At 43.9% G+C, this 20775-nt stretch overlaps 1 protein-coding gene across 1 annotated transcript in view; it reads right to left on the bottom strand.

Moving 5' to 3' along the window:
• LOC147898702 (AP-1 complex subunit gamma-2-like) overlaps positions 1 to 20775 on the bottom strand; it is a 248603-nt gene that overhangs the window by 81121 nt on the left and 146707 nt on the right. Inside the window, exon 9 of the mRNA XM_087379135.1 lies at positions 5901 to 5955. Coding sequence (XP_087235261.1) covers positions 5901 to 5955 — 55 coding nt within the window. The remainder of the gene's footprint in view (positions 1 to 5900; positions 5956 to 20775) is intronic.

Genomic DNA, 20775 nt, shown 5'->3' with positions numbered 1-20775 from the left:
TCTGCAGCTAACAAGTCGGTGACATAAATGCACAACGGTCACCCTGGCATATCACGAGTGGTGGAGCTCGATATCTCAACACATAGATGTTCATCTGGCGGTGCCTTGTCAGATACAGGGTGGTTGCAGCGGTGCACATGGAGTAGTTACAAGGCACCAACTCGGCACAAGCTAGCCGTTGCAGGAGACATGAAGAGGCTCAGCGGCGGAATGGCTAAGGATGAGGGGACAGCCACAATAGGAGAGAGGGAGGGGATTTCCCATCCGAAAGGCGAGGGTGAAGAGGGGAGATGACGGATATAAGGATTCATTCATCATTGTACAGGGATTGAGAGTGAGAATGAGAGAGGCTAGAGCTACGAGCTCGCCTGTTGCATAGCTATGGTGTATTGCTACTGTTGCATTGTTGTGGATGAGTGATCTCTGATCTCTGTTCAGAGAGCCTAGTGTATGAGGATCTCTTCCTTCTATGATACGCACTTGTTCGTGTTGTGTTCTTGTCTACTGCTTTCTCCATTATCTGTTATTAGCATTGTTCCTTCTTATCCCCTTTTTGGGTTTGTTCTTTCTGTTCTAGTACACAACAGTACTCAGCACTCCGTAACATCTTAGACTAGTGTTGTGTCATAGGTTCACACATCACATAGTGTAGTGCAACTGAGGTAGAGTTGTGTCATAGGTCTACGCATCACCCACTTCACGCTCCTCACATCAGTGGCCTTAGGCCTCCAGTAACACCTCCGGAAGTGAGCGGACCTCCCCCTCAGACACTACCCCTGACAGAGGTAAGGGGATTATTGGCTCCACTACTCCTTTTGTAGGGCTCCTTCACACTCCAGCACCAGAGGTACTTCGTAGGAATTCATTTTCAGTTCTAGCAAACTTGGCTGAGTTTGAGGCAGAGGAGGAGTTTGTACCCTCCACGCTTGGGGAGCATATCTTCCAAGACAGAGTTTCCCCCTCAGCAGGGGGGGGTGTGCTTTCCCCAGTTGACTTCCCTCCTCTTGATAGGAGGATTTTTTCGCAAGAGAGGGCTTTCTCCGCTACTAGGTCAGGTGGGATCTTCCATCCGGCCTCCTCTCGTAGATGAGGATTGTCAGGGCCTCGGGGGTGTACCTCACTGCCGCCGCAGGCAGTTGATTCGTAACCAACTTCATCCATGTGTTACTGGGGGTCCCATGGACATTCTGATGATTCAAGAACACAAATTGGCCAAATTGGCCAGGGATTTGTTCCAAGTCGGGTAAGCTTTTCTCAGGCCATACTTTTTGGTCACCCGCCTTGGGCACTAGGGGAGGTACTTGCATTTCTGTTTCTTCTTCTATACTCCCCTTGGTGATTGGACACGGGATCGTAGTCCCTTCCAGAGCTCAGTGGATTATTCTTTTGATTGATGGGCATAAGGTTGGTCTCTTAAACCTTTATGCACCCAATTCTAGAGGGGACCGTGTTCTTTTTTGGAAGGAACTGCTTTCTTGGTCACATATTGTAGATGCTTGGTTTATAGGGGGCGATTTCAACATGGTTGAAATGCCCTCAGACAAAACGCGTGGTAGGGAAGGTGGCCTTCACTCCCTAGAGAGAGCAGCGTGGGATGCCTTCCTTTTTCAGTACAGCAGCAGGGATGCTTGGCATGATGATGCCTTTCACACTCAGCCACATTCTCTCCTATTTTCTTGGTCGAACAAAGATTGCAGATGCCCATACATGCACGGATTGATAGATTTTATGTGGGTGATTGGGCTCTTGACAGAGGTGTACTATTTACATTGCAGTTGGGGTGTCCACTTCAGATCAGTTTGTAGTGGTTTTGATGGTCTCAGATCCCCATGTGAGGCATCGCTCTGCTAGTATCAGGATTCGAGATTCTTTCTATGCAGAGGAGGGCCTTATAGAGACAGTGTTGAGGACCTGGGTATCTCATTTGTAGGATGGACATCTTTCTCCTTCAGATTTAGCCACAGCCATCACTGATATCAGTGAATTTTAGCTTTCAGTTGCTCGTACCAGATCAGGCGTGAGATAGGTATCCGCCAGCAGTTGGCTGCCCTCTATAGAGGGAGGAGCAGAAGAGGCCTACAGATGCTTGGATTCAGAAGCGCCTTGCTACAGCAAAGGCTCAACAGCAGTCACTTTTAGATAAGAGAGTAGAGTATGCCTTTCACGCCAGAGAGTCATTTTCAACACAGAAGGGAGGTAGGGCAGTTCTTCTCTACTCTTGGCCCTAGACATAGTAGGGAGAGCGTCTCATAGCTTGTTGACTCAGGTGGAGTTCTTCAGACACATCCAAAGGCCGTCTTGCAGGTTGCCACCGATTTCTATGCCTTCCTTCTTACAGCAGATCCAGACACTCAGGCCACAGATTATGCTAGAGTGGTTATTTGGCGACACTTACCTGGGTTGGTGACAGGGGATATGACTGTTTCACTTGATGCACCCTTCACCAATGTAGAGTTCAGGACTGCTCTCTCTATCCTTCACAAGGGCAAGTGTCCTGGTTCAGATGGACTTACCCCATTATTTTTTACTACTTTTTCGGATCAGATTGGGATCTTATTACCTCATCCCTACAGGGTGTATGGGACTCGGGTGAGATGCCAAACTCACTTACAAAGTGGGCCATGCATAATGGCCATAGACTGGCCATTCTACTCTTGGATTTTGAGAAAGCTTATGACAGGATAGACTGGGGCTTTCTGGAGGGCACACTAACTCGCTTTGGCTTCTCAGATGCATGGATCAGAGGGGTGTCAGCCCTCTACAGATCAGCCCACAGCCAGGTTCTTATTGGTGTAGTCAAGGGAGACAGGTTTGAGATTACCAGATCAGTTCGTCAGGGTTGCCCCCTAGCCCCCTTTTTATTCCTCTTTGTGGATGAGGCTATGAGCTATTACATAAGAGCTTAAGCTGGAATCGTAGGGCTCAGGCTTCCCTTGAGGTAGGAGGATGAGCTCTTAGACAGTGAGTTGGCAGATGACACGGCTGTTTTTTTGGATGCCACTCCACAGACACTGAATTCATTCAAGACAGCATTGGATTTGTTTTGCATTGCAGCAAGTGCACACCTTAATTGGAACAAATCCAATGGCTTTTGGATCAGTGATGAGGACACTCTAGTCTGGGGGATTGACATAGGGTTCACTTGGATTCAGAATGGATTCACTATTTTTTAAAACCTTTTGAGGTCTGATTTTGATGTTTTTTGACATTTTGCCACTGCCCAAACATAAACGACCATGTCCCGCACCATTTCGAGATTTTTTTTTTCGATTTTTTGTCAGTACGTCCATACAGACCTCTACAAGCGGATGCGTGACAATGCCAAGAGTCCATACAACTTGTCAGAAGGCGATTCTGAGTAGTTTTAGGCTACTTTTTGGCATTTTTTGCTCAAATTTGGACTCTCGTGACCTCCACCAGTAATTTGAGCTTCTCGAGCTAATCCACAAGTCATTTCGACTATACTGACACTCCGGTACATTGATTTGAGGCTTCCGACAGCGGGGAATACTCTTTTCACACCTCGTCATCTCTGACATTGCGATATTGCAGTGTTTGACTATCCCGAACAATCAAATATCATTTCTCTGATCTCAGTACACTTCAGTGAACTGCTTCGATTGGTGTGCCATCTCTGATACTCATTGCCTCTTCTATACATTCGGTGACTTTCCAATTGGCACATTGAGAGTCATGACGTGATCTCCCTTGGTAGCTGCTCCTATGGCCTTCGTTGACACATCATTCGAGGGCATCCTCGCCTGGTTCTTCACCGACATACCTCTTTGCATCAGGATGTGCACACTCTTGTGCGGTAGCTACTTCGGGCTCATGGGGTCTCTGCCCTTGCTATGCATAAAATGAATGAAATATATCTTTACTACTTTCTTGTTTGAGTCAAGGGTACTCTGCCCTAGGTTGTCTACCAAAATGAATGCAAATAAATCATGTGTGTTGAGTCAAAGGTTCTCTGCCTTAGATAGTCCTCCTAAAAAGATGTATTTTCCTATTTTGTTTTGGTGTGTGGCTCCATGTCTCTCATTAGCCCCTGGAGCTAGGAGGGGATGTATTGTGGGAGCCATGTATTGGCTTTGATAGGTTTAGAGGGGGATGTATTGTGGGAGCCATGTATTGGCCTTGATAGGTCTCGTTATCAGACCTTGGCCGAGTTCCAGGATGTTGGTGTATTCCTAGACCTATGAGCTGGTCATGTAGCCATGCTATAGCGTGAGCCTTTGAGCATGTTGAGTCTCAAGCCATGAGAGTGCTTAGGTCAACCTCTGAATAAGCTCAGACTTTAGCCTTTGAGTTACATAGGGTGCACAGTTTGATGACCGTCATTGTCATGTTCTCTTCTTGGTTCCATTCCAATAGTCCCTCACCTTAGACCGTCATTGTCATGTTCTAATCTTGGTTCCATTCCAGTAGTCTCTCACCTTGCCTTCATGGGGGGGTGTTGGAATATGAAGCCAAAGTGAGTAAAAAATGTGTGTTCTAGTGTGAGTTCTAGTCTAGTGTGTCCTATGGATGCCACGTGTCATATTGGGAGTTATCCCATATGCATAGGTGTTCATATGTGTGTGTGTGCTCTTATATAAGAGCTGTACTTGTCTAGTGTAAAAAAAAATCAAGTATCAAGCTACAAGCTCTTTGGTCTACATGTGAGTACTCTCATTTTTGTTCATTGCTCTAGTCATTTCATTTCCATTTCATTATGTCTCCTTTTGAGTATCACTTCCTCTCTCCCTAGCCTACCCTCTCTCTCTCCCTCTTTCCACCATGTTCCTTCAGCTCTGCGGTTTTCATTCATACTTAATGAAGTAATTTTCTTGAAAAAAAAAAAACACTTGCTCAGCAAGATTACAAGAGGCACCTTGTACATCGTTTCGTGCTGTGTCGCTTGTTGGCTAGTCTCTCCTCCCTAGCCCCAAAGAATGCAAATGACCTATAAAGAGACACATATGTGTGAAAACATGCCAAGCTAGTGGACATGATGGCTCCATACAATATTTGCTCCTTGAACTAGTCGATTGGTACTCCATGCTCCCATAGTGGAGGCGGGCCCTCTCTCTCATCTAGCCCACTACATGTATGTTGAGTAGCTCAGTGGACATCCAAAGGCATCAACAAAAGCTCATTCCAAATGAATTGAATTTGTCAATCTTGGCATGAATTATCCCTATGAGTCTCTTATTCGACCACGAGTATCGAAGTCTGGCCTTGCTAATTGAGAAGTCACCCTTGAACTAACTGCCTTTGCCTCTCACTAGAGGGGAGGATACCGGCCTCCTTGTCCCCTCTTGTCGACAAGCTGCTCTATCATGTTGAGGTCCCCCTCTACAATATAAGCGTCAGCCTGTATTAGCCAAGGCCAGGCCCCCTTCCAAAGGCAACTCAATCTCTTCTTAGAGTGGGTGCATAGAGGTTGAGGACCCCAATCTGAGAGCCACTAAGAGGAGTATGATAAACTGAGCCCTAGTTGGAATCAAGACTCCATGTGTGATAACCATGGGAAGCAAGAAGGCTAAAACTGAACGCATACCTTGCACCGTAATCCAAGGGCACAATGTCGAAGCGTATGCCCTATAAGAGTTTATCTATCTTGGCACATTGTTTGTCAATGAGATTGTGCTCTTGGAGAAGGGGGCTGGGCAGCTTGAGGGCTGCTACTACAGAAGCTCGTGATCCAAGGAGGTGATTTCCTATGTGAGGAATCCCCTAAATTGCCCTTCTTAGGCTTCTACGATAACCCCCTACATAGAATAGATGGGTATTTCGACCCCAAAGAATGACACTTTGAATTTGAAATGCTCAAGATATATACATTCAGAAAATAACTCATTGCATCAGGTCAGTCCAATAAATTGCACGAAATAGGAAATAGAATAAATGCAGCTCACCTCAAGCATCAAATTCACCATCTGGTCAATGTACCACAGCCTGTTTGAAGCAAACCTACAATTTCCATATTACGTCTGCACATATGAGTTGGGATACCTAACTAATCAGACCAATATTCAAATAGTGGAAAATAAAAGGATCTACACACAGATGATTCTTACAAAGTGGTGTTTAAATTTGCAAATGTATCAATGGAAGAAAAAGAGCATGCTGCAAGAGATTTTCCAAAAAACAATAACCAGCAGAAAATCCTGTTGTACATTCAATAAATCATCGTTTTTCTTTTTTTGACAAAAAAGTCTTCTATTGAGTATGAAATACCAACCATTAGTGTGAAGCTCAAGGTGCTGATATATCATGCACATCGTGAAAATTCAGGGGATCAAAGCCCCATGCAAATCAATAAACAACCAAGAACATGGCTGAAAATTTCACAATAAGCCACAAGGCAACTCATAAAGGAAAGGATTGCCCCTTGCTTTCCTAAGGAAGAGCCTCATAATCAATGCAGATCTAGACGACATTTTTGTCTTTCCCACTACAATCATTGATTTTTGTTCATGGAGAAAACATAAGCCAAGTAAATAAAGGAACAACCATGCAGCATAGCATGGAAGCACCGACGAAGCATACCATTGAATGCATGAGACAAAAGAAGGCTGGTAACAAGGATGCGAAAAAAAGGAAACTTCATGATCATGTGTTAATGATAGAAACCAAACAAGGTACCAAAAGTCCATGAGGACACGGACAATTGTAGTAACAGGGATAGATGTTGACGCCGAAGAATAGAAGGTGAAGATCGAAGCAAAGACAAAGGGGAGGTCTACAACAAAGATGTTATGTCAAAGACCAAAGAAATGGCCAAAGAAGCAAAGACTAAAAGTGAGAACGATGCAATGTTAGAGGGGTGTAGGATCCGTAGTGCATGTATGAGATGGATGCATCGATGGGAATTAATGTTAACGACAAAGAAGAAATGCAAACCAAACACAGACTAAAGATGACATGATTGAAGAACGAAGCAATGATTGAAGAATGAAGACGAAAGAATGGAAGACATCACCAAGTTGAACCAATGAAGACAACCACAAGAAAGAAAAAGAAGGAAAAGCAACAAAGAAGCTGTAGAAAAGAACGAAGAAAACAAAGAGCGAAGCAAAGCAGCAGTTTAGAATTTTAGTTCTGGTGTGCCAATGGTCTTTGGTGACCACCTTATGACATTGTTTGTCTTCACCACCGCAATCATGCATGGTTTCTTTTCATGGAAAACATAAGCAAAGCCAACAAAAGAACAACCAAGACTCATGGAAGCATTGATGAAGCATACCATTGAATGCACGAGACCCAAGAAAGCGCAGCAGCAAGGATGCAAAAGAAAGGAGGCTACTTCACGATTGCATGTTCATGAAACCCAAAAAAATACGGAAAGTCCATGAGGACATGGATAATGGCAGTGTGGGGGATGCCGAAGAATAGGGGACGAAGATCAGATGAAGATGAAGGCAAAGTCCACAACAAAGAAGTTGATGTAGAAGACCAAGGAAATGAACGAAGAAGCAAAGACCAAAAGGGAGTATGTGAGATGGATGCATGGATCAGTATTGTGACATAACTTGAAGCTTGTAGAATTTAGAGCTTGCAATATTTACAAACTATAATATTTCCAGCTTCCAACAAGGCCGACGAGTGAATCTGGATGATATAAAGACAAAACATTATCGCATGAGTGCACTACTCAAAGCAACAGAATTCACTACTCTCAATAGTTACAGACAGTAATATTTAGAGCTCCCAGCACAGTTCCATCAATAGAACTATGTCAATGCTTGGAACATGAATGACACGGAGACAGATAGTATCGTGCGATGAGTGACTCGAAGCTTCTATAATTTACAGCTTTCAATATTTACCAACAATAATATATGTAGCTCCCAATATAGTTCCATCAACAATACTATGTCAACGTTTAGATCAAGATGATACATAGACAAAAACATTATAGAATTTATATTTGCAAACCGTAATATTTACAGCTCTGAGCATAGTCCTGTAAAAAAACTGTGCATCAATATTGCAAACTTGAAGCTTATAGAATTAATAGCTTGCAATATTTATAGACTATAATATCTACAGCTCCGAGCATAGTTTTGTCAATATAACTATCCCAACGCTTGGATTAGTATCGTAACACACAAAAACTTAGCACGATAAGAAGTTCAAAGAATAAAGAAATGGGACAAAGCATTCGCCATTTGTGAAATCAGAAATGACATGAAGAAAATCTGTGAGGCCACTCATATGTTTACTGAGGCAATGGATTGGTGGTGGATTGAACAGCAAAAGGATGACTTGGCACCCACTACCTAGGAAGGGTTCAAGAAAGAATTTCGAAAACATTTTTTGCATCCTAATGAAGCTTCCCGAGCTTGGGATCAATATATCTACCTTCATTAGAAGAATTTGTTAGTAGCTGAATATACTGACAAGTTTAAGAAATGTGTAATGAAGATATTTGAACCTTTTTCTCAATTGGTGCAAGTAAGGACTCCATTTTCGAACTACATGATTTATTAAAATGGAATTTCGGGCTAAGAATGTGAACACACTATATGAACCAATATCAATAGCCATGAACTATGAAGATGCCAGAGGCAAGCCAAGTGGGTGTGTGCAGGCAGAGGCTCAGTAGGAGTACCCGAAAAAGAGTGAGTTTCAAAAGAGGTGGGTTAAAAAGCTTGGTGCCCCAAAGCCAAGTGGCCAAGCCAAGCAAGCAAAGCCGAATGAGGCTTCTTAAAAAACCAAGTACCACCGCGGGAGTGAAAAGAAAAGTAACTGCAATGGCAGCCAAGGCTTGGTAGTATTCCCCTTTCACCCTGGAACAAAAAGAGAAAGTGAGGAGAGAACAGTTATGCTTTGTATGCCTTCAACATCATCAATGGAAAGATTGTCCCCGCAACAAGAAACATCATATGGCTGAAATGGTAGTCTTAGAATGTGACATAGAAATGGAGGGAAGTCCCAAAGCCTTCCGGATGCAGATTCAGCTAGCAAGATCTTCTTAGAGGTCACTACCTGTGTTATTGTGTGTGTCTGTTGCTAATTTAGTAAATATGCACCCGATAACATTCTATCTAAGCCTGCAACAATGGGTATACAACCTTCATTGTGATACGGAGTTAATTAAAATGAAAGGGCAAGTGGACAATCATGACGTTATTGTGTTGTTTGATTCGGCGTCAACACACAATATAATTTACTCCAAGCTCATGAAAAAGCTAGAATTACTAGTCCATCTGAATATGCGTATACCATCAGAATGGCAGATGGACATTCTACTAAAGTATGGGACCAAAGGGTACCCGGTTAGAGCTTCAAATTCATGACTATACGAAGAAGCTAGACTTTGAACTCACCAGACTTGCTCGTGCAAATATAGCCCCAGGAAAGGCATGGCATTCTAAGAAGAATCAAGTCATTGAAGCGGGCTTTTCTCATGCACAGGATGGATGAGGTGATAAGTTCTTTTCACGGAGGAGATCCTACCACGGGATGGGGACTCCTATCAGAAGGGAAGTCACCCAATCCCATCATCTGGCACACATATGTTGCTCTATGTATGATGTCCGAGGTCAGGCACCACCTGATATGTCCTCTATGCCCAGACCCACCACATGTCATCTGTTTACTTCGCAGAATGTACGAGCTGCCCTTCTTCAGCTTCATAACCGACGATCACCGGATCATGAGGGACTACACACTGAGCATTTTGCGCATGGGCAAGAGATCCTGATCCCGATATTAGCACAGTTGTTCAATCATGCCGTATGCCATGGCTTCCCACCTACCTGGAGCACCACCACCATAGTACCGATACACAAGGCAGGTGATCCCATGGACACTAGGAATTACCGTAGATCAACAGCCACACAGAGGGTCATGGACAATGGGCACTTGGGCAGGCAGGATTTCGGAGACAACACTCCACCCTGGATCACATTTTTACCCTGAGGACTATTATTGAGGAGGCGAAGTCAAGGCATCAGCATGTCTACACTTGCTTCATAGATTTTCGTAAGGCATTTGACACTATCCCACTCTCTCGCCTGATTAGGAGGCTACAGGACTAACGACTCCCAGATATCATGATTTGGGGGGTCATGAGTCTATATGAGTCTGTCAGAGGGAGGGTACGTGCCCCAGGAGGCTTATCAGACTGGATTGAGAGCACCATCGGAGTTAAGCAAGCCTGTCCCCTATCACCAACTCTCTTCGGGCTCTATATTGACGAGATCACTTCTTTTGTCGATCGACTAGGTAGAGACGGTTCGGCTCCTGGCTTACCTACTGGTGCAGATATTGTTGTATGCCGATGACATAGTCCTCATATCATCCTCCTCAGCAGGAGGGCTGTAGAAACATCTAGAGGCTCTAGAGGTATTCTACAGGGAGAGAGATTTGACAGTTAACCTTGGGAATACCAAGGTTATGGTCTTCAACACCTCGTGAGCAGTGTCTCGTCATCATAGTTTCACATACCGTGGCGAGCTTGTGGAGATAGTGCAGTCCTACACATATTTGGGGATAGTGTTCACTAGACCAGGTCTCACAATGATCCATGCGGGTATGGCACGACTCACACGAGGGCGGGGTGCTCTACTGGCCTGCTGACTAGAGAGGAGATGCTTCCAGGCACACTTCCAAGACCCCCTCGACGAAGGGCTAGCTCTTTGACACACTGGTGAGACCGACTTCCATGTATGCAACACCTTTTTGGGGGAGTGATATTTCAGCGAGACGGAGAGGAAGAAATTTGAGAGATTGCAGGTGACCATGGGATCCAGGACGGATCCGGAGTAAACCTTCAGTCCCCCATCAGATTATACAAGCAGAGTTCGCCATGACTCCTCTCCAGGTTGTTGATGCCATCTTCTAGACAGTGACATTCCTCCACAGAGTTTGGACCCTACCCTAGGGAGGTTAGCACTTGAGTCCACCAAGCGACTAGCAGAGAGTGGTATTGATATGGCATGGTACGCATGGATATCCACATGGTTTGGTAGTCACGGCATCCAGATGGACAGACTTCCCCCCTTTTAGTACAGCCTGGACGCACCACCCGAGATGATTCCACGAGATGAGATCAACCATATCATACGGGTGGACCTCCTCCATCTCCATACATCTAGGGCTTGGGGGAGAGAGGATCTCTCCACCAAGCTCCAGTTCTATCGTGATCAGTTTCTGAAGGTCTCAGAGCACGGTGTTGTCATTAGACCTCAGTATCTTGAGGATAGGAGAGTTTCACATGCAATGAGGATCGCCATTGGTTAGATACGAGTCTCATCACATCAGCTACGGATTGAGACAGGGAGGGCTGCAGGCATACCCAGAGAGCAGAGGACTTGCACACTATGCCAGATGGGGGAGATCGAGATAGAGGAGCATTTTCCTATGTGTCTTTCCGGTCTACTATGAGATCCGAGGACGATATCACTGTCTCTTTCAGGAGGGGTATGGCTTTGGTCCGCTCACACAGTGGATACATTTTCATGATCAGGTTTGGGTCAGGCTCTACCTGCTTGAGATGCGCCGACAGAGAGACACACTAATGTGATAGACCAGAGAGCAGCATAGACTGATGCCACGGTCACCATCGATAGATCACATATTTTTGTCACAGACTTTTGTCACAGACTTCTATGCATCGGAATTAGCTGCCAGTGTAGCTGAGGGAGAGGAGCTTGATGAGATGAAGCATCATGGATCAGTAGCAGGACTGTCCACCAGGATGCGGTCAAACGAGTAACACACTCTTCACGTACGACACGGAGAGAGCTATCTCATCCCTTCTTAGAGGTGACCACTAGAGACAAGGAATCATGCTTGACGTAGCCCACCAGATCTAAAGATCGAGGAGACCACACCCTCCCCCATGTCGTGAGGCAACTTGACAGACACAGATACGAGAGCTTCTCACATCTCACATCTCAACAGAGTGCCACCAGGTTACCTGGATATATAGAACCTGAGCATGTGCTAGGAGTGCTAGCCCTGAGCGCCTGACACGGTTATGTTACTTTGCTGCTCTAGTGTCTTGCTTTGCTCACTAGATGAGCATGTTAGTATGCTAGCTTTTGATTTCAGTTTTTCAGTTTTTTTCAGTTTTCAGTTCTCAGCAAGGGTCTTAGTGAACCCTTTGCTTCAGCCCTCAGTGGCTTGTATGAGGTACTTCTTGGGTTCACACTTTGTCTCATAGGCCCGTGAGCCTCTCGTAGACGTTAATATTTCTTTCTTTCTTTCTTTCTCTCTCTCACAGCCCCCTTGCCCTCCCCCCCCCAGTCCCTCAGCTCCTTCTCCTCCTAACATGAGCCCATGGTGGAACGCGGGGCTGTCCAACCCCCCCACCATCTCTTTCGTGACCCCCCCCCCCCCGGCAACATCGAGCTGCATTGAGCTGCTCTCTACAGCGTGGGTCCCCCACCCTGACATTGGAGCCTGCTGGACTCCCCTTAGCAGCGCGGGACTACCCATGCCATACGCAAGGCTGTTCCTGCCTCCCACGCTTTGTGTGCCCCGACCAGCAGACATCAGGGCTGTCTCTAGCCCTTGCATCCCCTCTACAAGGTCATGGGACAGCTGGAAGCTCTACCCACCCCCTACCCTAGCCTCAGCCCACCATTTGGACCTGCAAGGCCCTGCACAGCAACAAGAAAGGACCAGAGAAAATCAAGAAATGACTGGAGAGACAATGGCATGGAAGACATGGAAGACAAGGGGATAAAGAGAAATCAGAGGAAAACAATACAAACAGCAAACTCAAATATGCCTGGCAAGTAAGTGAGAGCAAAGGGAAACTTATTACATTCAAAAACAGTAAAGATTTGAATATTTATTTGACACAATGCCTACACGTGGGTGTGTGAAAGACACATGGGAGAAACAAGCACTAGAAGCTGCCATAAATGCCTACATAGTAGGAGGGCCACCCAAAGGTATCTCGGATGTCATCTCTCACTTTTCATAAAATTTGTCTTGTGCTGGTTGAGAAGGTTGACTGTCTAGAAGCCACCAATGTGGCTCTGCTCAATGAAAAAGCACATGTAGATAAAGCATTGGCTGGCGGTCAAGAAGCAGGGTGCATGGATGCAAGAGAAATGGCGGAAGGGGAAGAATAAGAAGGATAAGTGGGAGAAGGAAAGAGTATCATGGGAAGCAGACACTTATGCATGATCTCTCTATGATGTCCCGATGCACGCACCACTTGAAATGTCCTCTATGCCCACACCGACTGCATGTCACTTGTTCACTACATAGAATGTACGGGCTGCACTCCGTCAGCTACACAACCGAAAAGCACAGAATCATCGAGCCTACGAATTGAGCATTTTGCACATGGGCAGGAGGTCTTGGATCCAATTCTAGCAGAGAGGTTCAACCATGTTGTATGCTACAGATTCCCACCTGCTTGGAGCACGACCACTATTGCATCGATACACAAAGTAGAAGTGTAAACTACTCCGTGCTTTCTATCAATTCAAACAACGGATTTTGCAGAGGCATTTGAATGAGATGATTGCGAGTTGCCAAACACATATACTTGAACTTAAGAGTTTGCAATTAAGCTGGAATTAAGACTTATACAGCTTAAACACAAAGTGACATCATTGGAGAATGCAATATGATTGAGGGGCCAAGACGGGGCCCCCCCTTATCCAGGCTCACTTTATTCTTGAAAATGGAGATACAAGACCAAGGTGCAATGCACCTTCCAAACTGATGAACTCAGTGAAAACCTAGGACCTAGATACAAGACTCAAGAGCATATGTACAAGGTAGACAACAAAAAGGAGGACTCCAAGCTCAGGTTTCAGCTCTTGGCTTGCCCAATCCACAAGGAAGAAGCCTGCAACAATCACCACTTACATCCAACATTAGAGACAAACACTAGTTTCTAGAAAGATAGTAGAAACAACATGAAATAGTGCTGTAAATGAGATAAACTTGACAGTACAGGCTCCCTTCGTGACTTGGCCCTTTTGTAGATGAAGTCCTTGATGCCTCTGAAGCTACCTTGGGTGAGGAGAGTGTGGAAATGGGGCTGGAATGAGAACAGCTTGGAAAAACAGCCTGTAGGCTAGAGAGAGAAAGCTTTTATGGAGTGATAGCTGTAGAGAGAGAGTGCCTATGCTGATCCCAAGGGAGGAGATGTAAGAGAGGAGCTGCTGCTGTTCCAGAGGTGCACAGAAAGGCAGATTTCTGCAAGGGAAATGGGCTGGAACAGTAGAGAGAGAAATTCTGCAGTAGAGAGAGAAAGACTGCAGCAGGAGAGAGAAAGGGGCTGTGGCTGCTCCAGGCTAGGTGAAGGAGAGAGGATGCTGCTGCTGTTCCAGAAGAGCTGAGAGGGGGCAGATTTCTGGAGAGGAGGAGCTGGAAGTGTAGAGAGAGAATGTGCTGTTGTAGAGAGAGAAAGTGCTGCTGAGGTGAGAGAATGGCCTGGGGAGAAGCTGGCTGCACCCAAGGAGCTGGAGAGGTTCTGTTGCATCATCTAAAAGGAGGGAGAAGAAAAGTGACGAAATTTTCATGTGTGGAATGAAGGGGAGAGGTCTTCTTTTATAGGCTCAGCCCCCCTCCTAGGCCTAGAGTGGAAGGTGGACACTTGTCCCAGATTTTTGGTGGGCTGCAGTCCCAAAGAGGACAGCCCACCACTTGCCCTAAATCTACCAGATTTGGGGCCAAACACTTGGCCTGCATGCCCTGCCACTTGCCATGCATGCTGCCACATGTGTGGGACAGGTGGACTGACCTGCCAGCTCAGATTCCAAGTGGCAGTTTGCCACGTGTCAGCTGCCACGTCACTCCCAAAAACCCTAAAATTTCAAAGTTGTCAGAATTTAATTCTGATCGCACACACGGGTTCCTAAGAGCTTAGACTATCTATTGACATACTCTAAGGTCATAATTGAGCCATACTGAGCTCATTTGTTTGTCGTCTTATCTTGTATCTCCATTACTCTTGGCATGCTGCCAGGCCCACACCCAAAGCTCAGGGAACATTCTCTTGAATGGTTCCTAGGTCGGTATGCAATCTGTGCATTTGATTGGTCCCATGTTTGGGTACTCAGGTGGGGTGTGGTTTCTAGATGTCCCTCTCAAAGAGAGGCCATCACTCTTGTGGGTCACTAATGCCCATAACCCCAAGCAAGGGGGTCCACCCTCAAATGCTAGACCTAGTCCCCATTGTCCGTAACTGAACAGAAGGAAAACATTTCATTTCTTAATAAGCATACTATTGAAAAACAAAAAGAAATAGAACCAAGCAAGTGGATACATGTTGAAGCAGGATGACAAGAAGACCCATGGATACTAGGAATTACCTCACCTCATGATTGGCCACACATTGGCCAAGATTCATGGATCGGTACTAGAGAGAGAGATAAGCACCAATATAGAGGATCGAGGGAAGTGGGCACTAGGATAGGCAGGATTCCAAAGGCAGCATTCCACTCTAGATCACATCTTTACTCTGAGGACTATCATTGAGGAGGCGAGGTCCAGACGCCAGAAAGTCTACGCTTGCTTTGTAGACTTTGGGAAGGCCTTCGACATTATCCCTCGATCCTAAGGAGATGCAAATTCTAGAGACGCTAATTTGGGGTGTGATGAGCCTAAACGAGTTCGTCAGAGGGATAGTAAGTGGCCCAGGAGGCTTATCACATTGGGTTGAGAGCACGATAGTGGTGAAGTAAGGTTGCCCCCTTTCACCGACTCTTTTTGGACTCTACATTGATGAGATCATATCCTTCATAGACCGCCTAGGGGGAGAGGGATCACTACTACTGGCTGACCTCATGATACAGATATTGCTATATGTTGATGACGTAGTCCTCATATCATCGTCAATGGAAGAGCTGCAGTGATATAAGGAGGCCATAGAGGTGCTCTACACAAAGAGAGACCTAACAATCAACCTTGGGAAGACCAAGGTTATCATCTTTAACACCTCACGCTGTTGGGGAGTGGAAGAGAAGAGCGACATCATGGAAGAGAGTGTGGGAACCAAGTGCAAAATTTTCCATTGATTTTGAGAGGAAATCCTCTCTTTTATAGAGTTCGGTATTGGAGGGGAGAAAGGAGAGTGTGAGAAGAGAAAGAGCAAAAGTGGAGTATTGATCTCTGCAAGCTCTGGATGGAAAGAGGGCAAAATGTGGAAGAAGGTAGAGAGTGAAAAAGAAGGTGATGAGGTGGCACTTTGGAGCTAGAGTAGGCAAGGAGCATGAGGTGGAAGCTCAAGGTAGGTAGAAAGGCTCTGATACCACATGTTGGGGAGTGGGGGAGAAGATGGACATCATGGAAGAGAGTGTGGGAACCAAGTGCAAAATGTTCCATTGATTTAAGAGGAAATCCTCTCTTTTATAGAATGAGAGAGAAGGTGGCCTAGATCATAGGCACCTCTCCTACATCATAGGCAATCAGCCCTATATGATAGGGACTCCTGAATCAAAGGCACCTCCCCATGTGGGGGCCTTTGCATTACATCATCACTTATGTCATGGTCTAGACACATCATAGCACTTAGTGTGCTACATACACACACACACATACTTTTTTTTTTTTGAAAGCTTTGATTGACTATATTACAAGAATAGTCACCTCAAAAAAGAGGCGCTAGAAAATACATCAACTGAAGATCTCAGTATAAACCATACACACTTTTTGGTGAGAAGAATATTTTATTGCTGTGAAATAATTACATTCATAGGTACTCCAAAAGCGAAGTAACTACTACTCAACCTAAAATCTCAGTATAAGCCATATATACATCATGGTCAATCAAATGAGTTTGAAAGCAATCATAAAACGATTGCCGCAGAGATCGTTTAAAAAAAAACCTATAGGATCACCAAAGACTCTATGATTTCTGTCCATCCATAGAGTCCAAAGTGCCCAATAGCGCATCCAAACAAAAAATAAATCAAAACTCTTTCTAGCTAGATGAAAACCAAATAACCAGAAGAACCTGTCATAAGTAACAGTAGGAAATCTCGCTCGAAGCCCCTGACGAATGAGAGCGAGGAAATCACCAGTATGTGGACAGTGCCAGAAAATGTGAGGCATAGATTCAGCAGAAGGTAGACATCGGTGGCAAACAACCGAGGCAATATGTCTATGCGCGAGTAACTGCCCAGTTGGAAAAATGCCAAGTAGGACTCGCCAGAGGAAAACCTGTTGCCGAAGAGGGACTTTATAATGCCAAAGGAGACGCAGTCGCTTTCTCCACCACTTTGATGGGCGATCCATATGCAAAATAGAATTGGCTCTATCAAAAACCCAAGACGGAGGTAACAACACTTTATACAGAGAAGGCACTGTGATATGTGATAGCTTCAAAGGATGGGTTGAAGAAGAGGAGGAATGGAGAGTCCAATCCTCAAGCCTATCCTGAAGTTCCAAATGAGGTACTAGCAAGAAAGGTTGAAGCATTTCTGAAATTTTGTGCCATAAAGGACGATAATGAGCTCCCAAACCATACTTTTGACACAAAAAGATAAAAGAATGCCATCATCTTGAAGTACATCCGCCACAGAAGCAATACCTTTGAAAGATATAAAATAAGAATGCTTAGGTTCTTGTATAGCCAAAGGAGGGTGGAATACTTTGGACCAATAAATATTTTCAGCCCTTAAGGAATTTCCCAACAAAGAATCCCTGCCATTCCATTCCAAGTGGGATAAAATATGCTTCCAATCAAGAAGCAAACGAGAGACAAAAGGGTAGCCTCTGATCTTGCCTTGAATAGAGCCAAGTAGAAAATCCCACTGTGTAGGCTGCCAATGCCCAAAAGCAGAAGTATCAATATGCAACAAAAGAGAGCAGATCGTGAAAGCCCAAGGCTGATCCCCTTGCATAAATTGCAACATCATTTTCCCCCTGTGAGCAAGTATATGCACTTGAATATTGAGTATGTTCAAAACCCTGTGCATCTTTGGAGAATAGAGACGATGCATAGAGAGTAATCTGAGACTTTTCTTGCCATTTTTTGAACGCCAGAAAATCTCCATGATAGCAGACATAAAGGAAGCCAGATCTGCCTTAGTAAACATAATGAGGGGCATATAAAATTGTATGTATGCTTTCAAAATGGATTGCGTTGTTCACAAATGAACATGTAATGGCCAAGTTGCAAGCTTCCAATATTCAAGTTTTTTCCTCAGCTTTGTGAGCACCCAATCAATTTGTTGAGAACGAGTGAGCCCCCAACCTAGAGGATAGCCAAGATGTCGAATCAATTGAGAAGGTGGAACAATTTTCCTAGGCCACAAAAGACTATGCCAGTCTTTAGCATGCAATGGCAAGAGCTTGGATTTCTGAAAATTCACATGAAAACCAGCAGCCAAGCCATATGTGGAAAGAGCTGGCATAATCAAGGAGAGATCGCTCTGAGTATTTTTCAGGGTAAAGAAAGAATCATCAGCATATGCTTGAGCGATCATGCTACGGCTGCCAAGAATTTCCAATCCATGCAACATGCTAGTGTCCAAAAGGTGGTCCATATATTGAAGCATTGGATGAGTGGCTATGGCAAATAGTAAAGCACTAAGGGGACAGCCTTGCCCAATAGAACAACCAAGAGTCCAGGTTTTAGAAATATCCCCTGAAAGTATGCAGGCAGCTTTACTATCTTGATATAGCCAATTGATAACTTGTTGCATTTTTTTGCCAAATCCCAAGGCCTGCATTGTTTGTGAAATAAAGTCCCACTGAACAGTGTCAAAAGCTTTGGCAATATCAACTTGCAATAGCAAAACATCCTGTTGCATATATTTTGCATATTCTATTCCAACATAGGCATTAGCAATGTTGTCTGTGATATGCCTAATTTTGCAAACACATTGTATGCTTTTGCTTTTAATCTACATTCTTGAATCATGCCTCAAGTTAAAGGATGAACTCCTTGATTGAGGAAAGTTATTGATGGAAGGGGGTGAGAGTTTGTGAAATATTGGGAGAAATCCCCCAAAAGATTGTCACATGTACATGTATTACACAATACATGTATATAAATAGACATGTTTAAGTATTCATAGAAATGTTTATATATCAGTATATATAGACATGTATGTGTGTTATACATTTATTTGTGTCCATATGTCATGTATGAAAATGTCAATATGTATATATGGAAGTCTATTGTAAATGTAAACATATGCATGGAAGATGCGGTCTCTTCCATTAGCAAATGAGTGCTTTATGGGGTTGAGAGTTTGAGGGGTTATGTATGTATATGCAGATATAAATTCATACATAGATAAGTTTATATACGCATACGTAAAACTATTTACATGTGTTTTTTTATTTATACATAGAAAAGGATATGCATACATATGCATAAATATGTGAAAACAGATGTGTTTAAAGATAAATAAATACATGTGTATAAAGATAAATAAATATGTTTAGATATTCCTTTATACACATCTATGTATAGGAGTTTGAATGTTAGCTCTATGTATCAATAATAGTATAGGAGTTTGACTGTTAGCTCTATGTATCTATAATAGTATAGAGTTTGACTATTGGCTTTAAGATAAACCAGACCCTAAACGCATGTGTTCAAAACGATAGTGTAAACATGTCTCTGGTTAGTGTTTAAAAAATTTAACAGTTGTACTCACATTGAACTCTTGATCTTCATAGAATGTTTTGGAGAAGAATAGCATGTGCCGTGAACAATATATCTTTTCTATAGTTTGCTATCCTATATTTGCTCTTGGATTAGATTTTCATTGTCTTGCAATCTCATTTCATATGTGACCACTGTATGAAAAGGTGTTATTTTTGTATTTCATTTCAGGATGACTGGAAGAAAAGGTAAAAAGCCTCAAGAGGCTCTGCCTCCAAAGTCAGCAAGAGGAAAGAAAATAGATCCCCCTACCCAATTATTAGTAGGTGGGACAGAAGAACCAGGGAGTGCAGCAGGTTCTGATCTTGATACATCCTCTGCTCCAAGAGATGAAGAACCAAGATTGGAGGAGGTTGAGTTGGATGACACTAAAGTGCAAGTGGAAGGAGGAGGTGATGTGATTGGAAAATGCAGGATGCTTGATTCAGATCATTGTCCTCGCATTCCATTATGTAGGTTGATCTCCTATGCACGAGTACGAGGACTGCGTGATGATGTGTCTTTACTAAAAAGCGCATTCCAAGTGGAGGGCTACCTTCCAAAGAAAGAATCTTTCATAGTGTCCGTTTGCAAAAGTGATGGAGAGGAGGTAGTAGTGACAGATGATATGATGGAGAGGTGGTCTCCCACTTGGAGAGATGTTGATGAAGAGTTTAAGAATGACTTGCTATCAAGTCATGAATTTAAATTTATGTCAAGAAGGATGTTTTTTGTTTGGGAGGGAAATCATAGGGCTACTGCTTGGATGAGTGTTATAAAGGATGACACATAAGAGTGGTTTGCACAATAATTGATCCTAGAAAAATAAGTGAGATTGCTCTATTGGCTGGCCTATAGCGCATGAATTCGTAAGTACTTTGATACCTTTTTTTCTTTCATTATTTTGTGTTGTATAATTCCTTACCTTCATTATTTTTATTTTGTACAAACGAACTAATCTTTTGATGTATCTTGTAGTATGAATGAGCATGCCATTGTCAAATCTAGCCTCCGAGACACACTCATAAATGCACACAACATTTGTGAGTGTGATCCTATGATATTTATGAAATCATTGTCTCCTAATGAAGTGAAATCCATAGAGAACTGGAGGGCTCACGAGAGTAAAGGAAAAAGGCCCTGGTTTCCATTGACAAGAGGCTATCTTGCAAGATTGATCTTTCAGGTTTAATGTTGCACTTCTCTTGGTG

This window comes from Dipteris shenzhenensis, chromosome 9 (assembly GCF_047967505.1).
Source record: "Dipteris shenzhenensis isolate YYH24624 ecotype China chromosome 9, Dip_SZ_1.0, whole genome shotgun sequence".
NCBI classification, from domain to species: Eukaryota; Viridiplantae; Streptophyta; class Polypodiopsida; order Gleicheniales; family Dipteridaceae; genus Dipteris; species Dipteris shenzhenensis.
The sequence above is the reverse complement of the archived record's forward strand: the minus strand, read 5'-3'. Positions and strand labels throughout refer to the sequence as shown.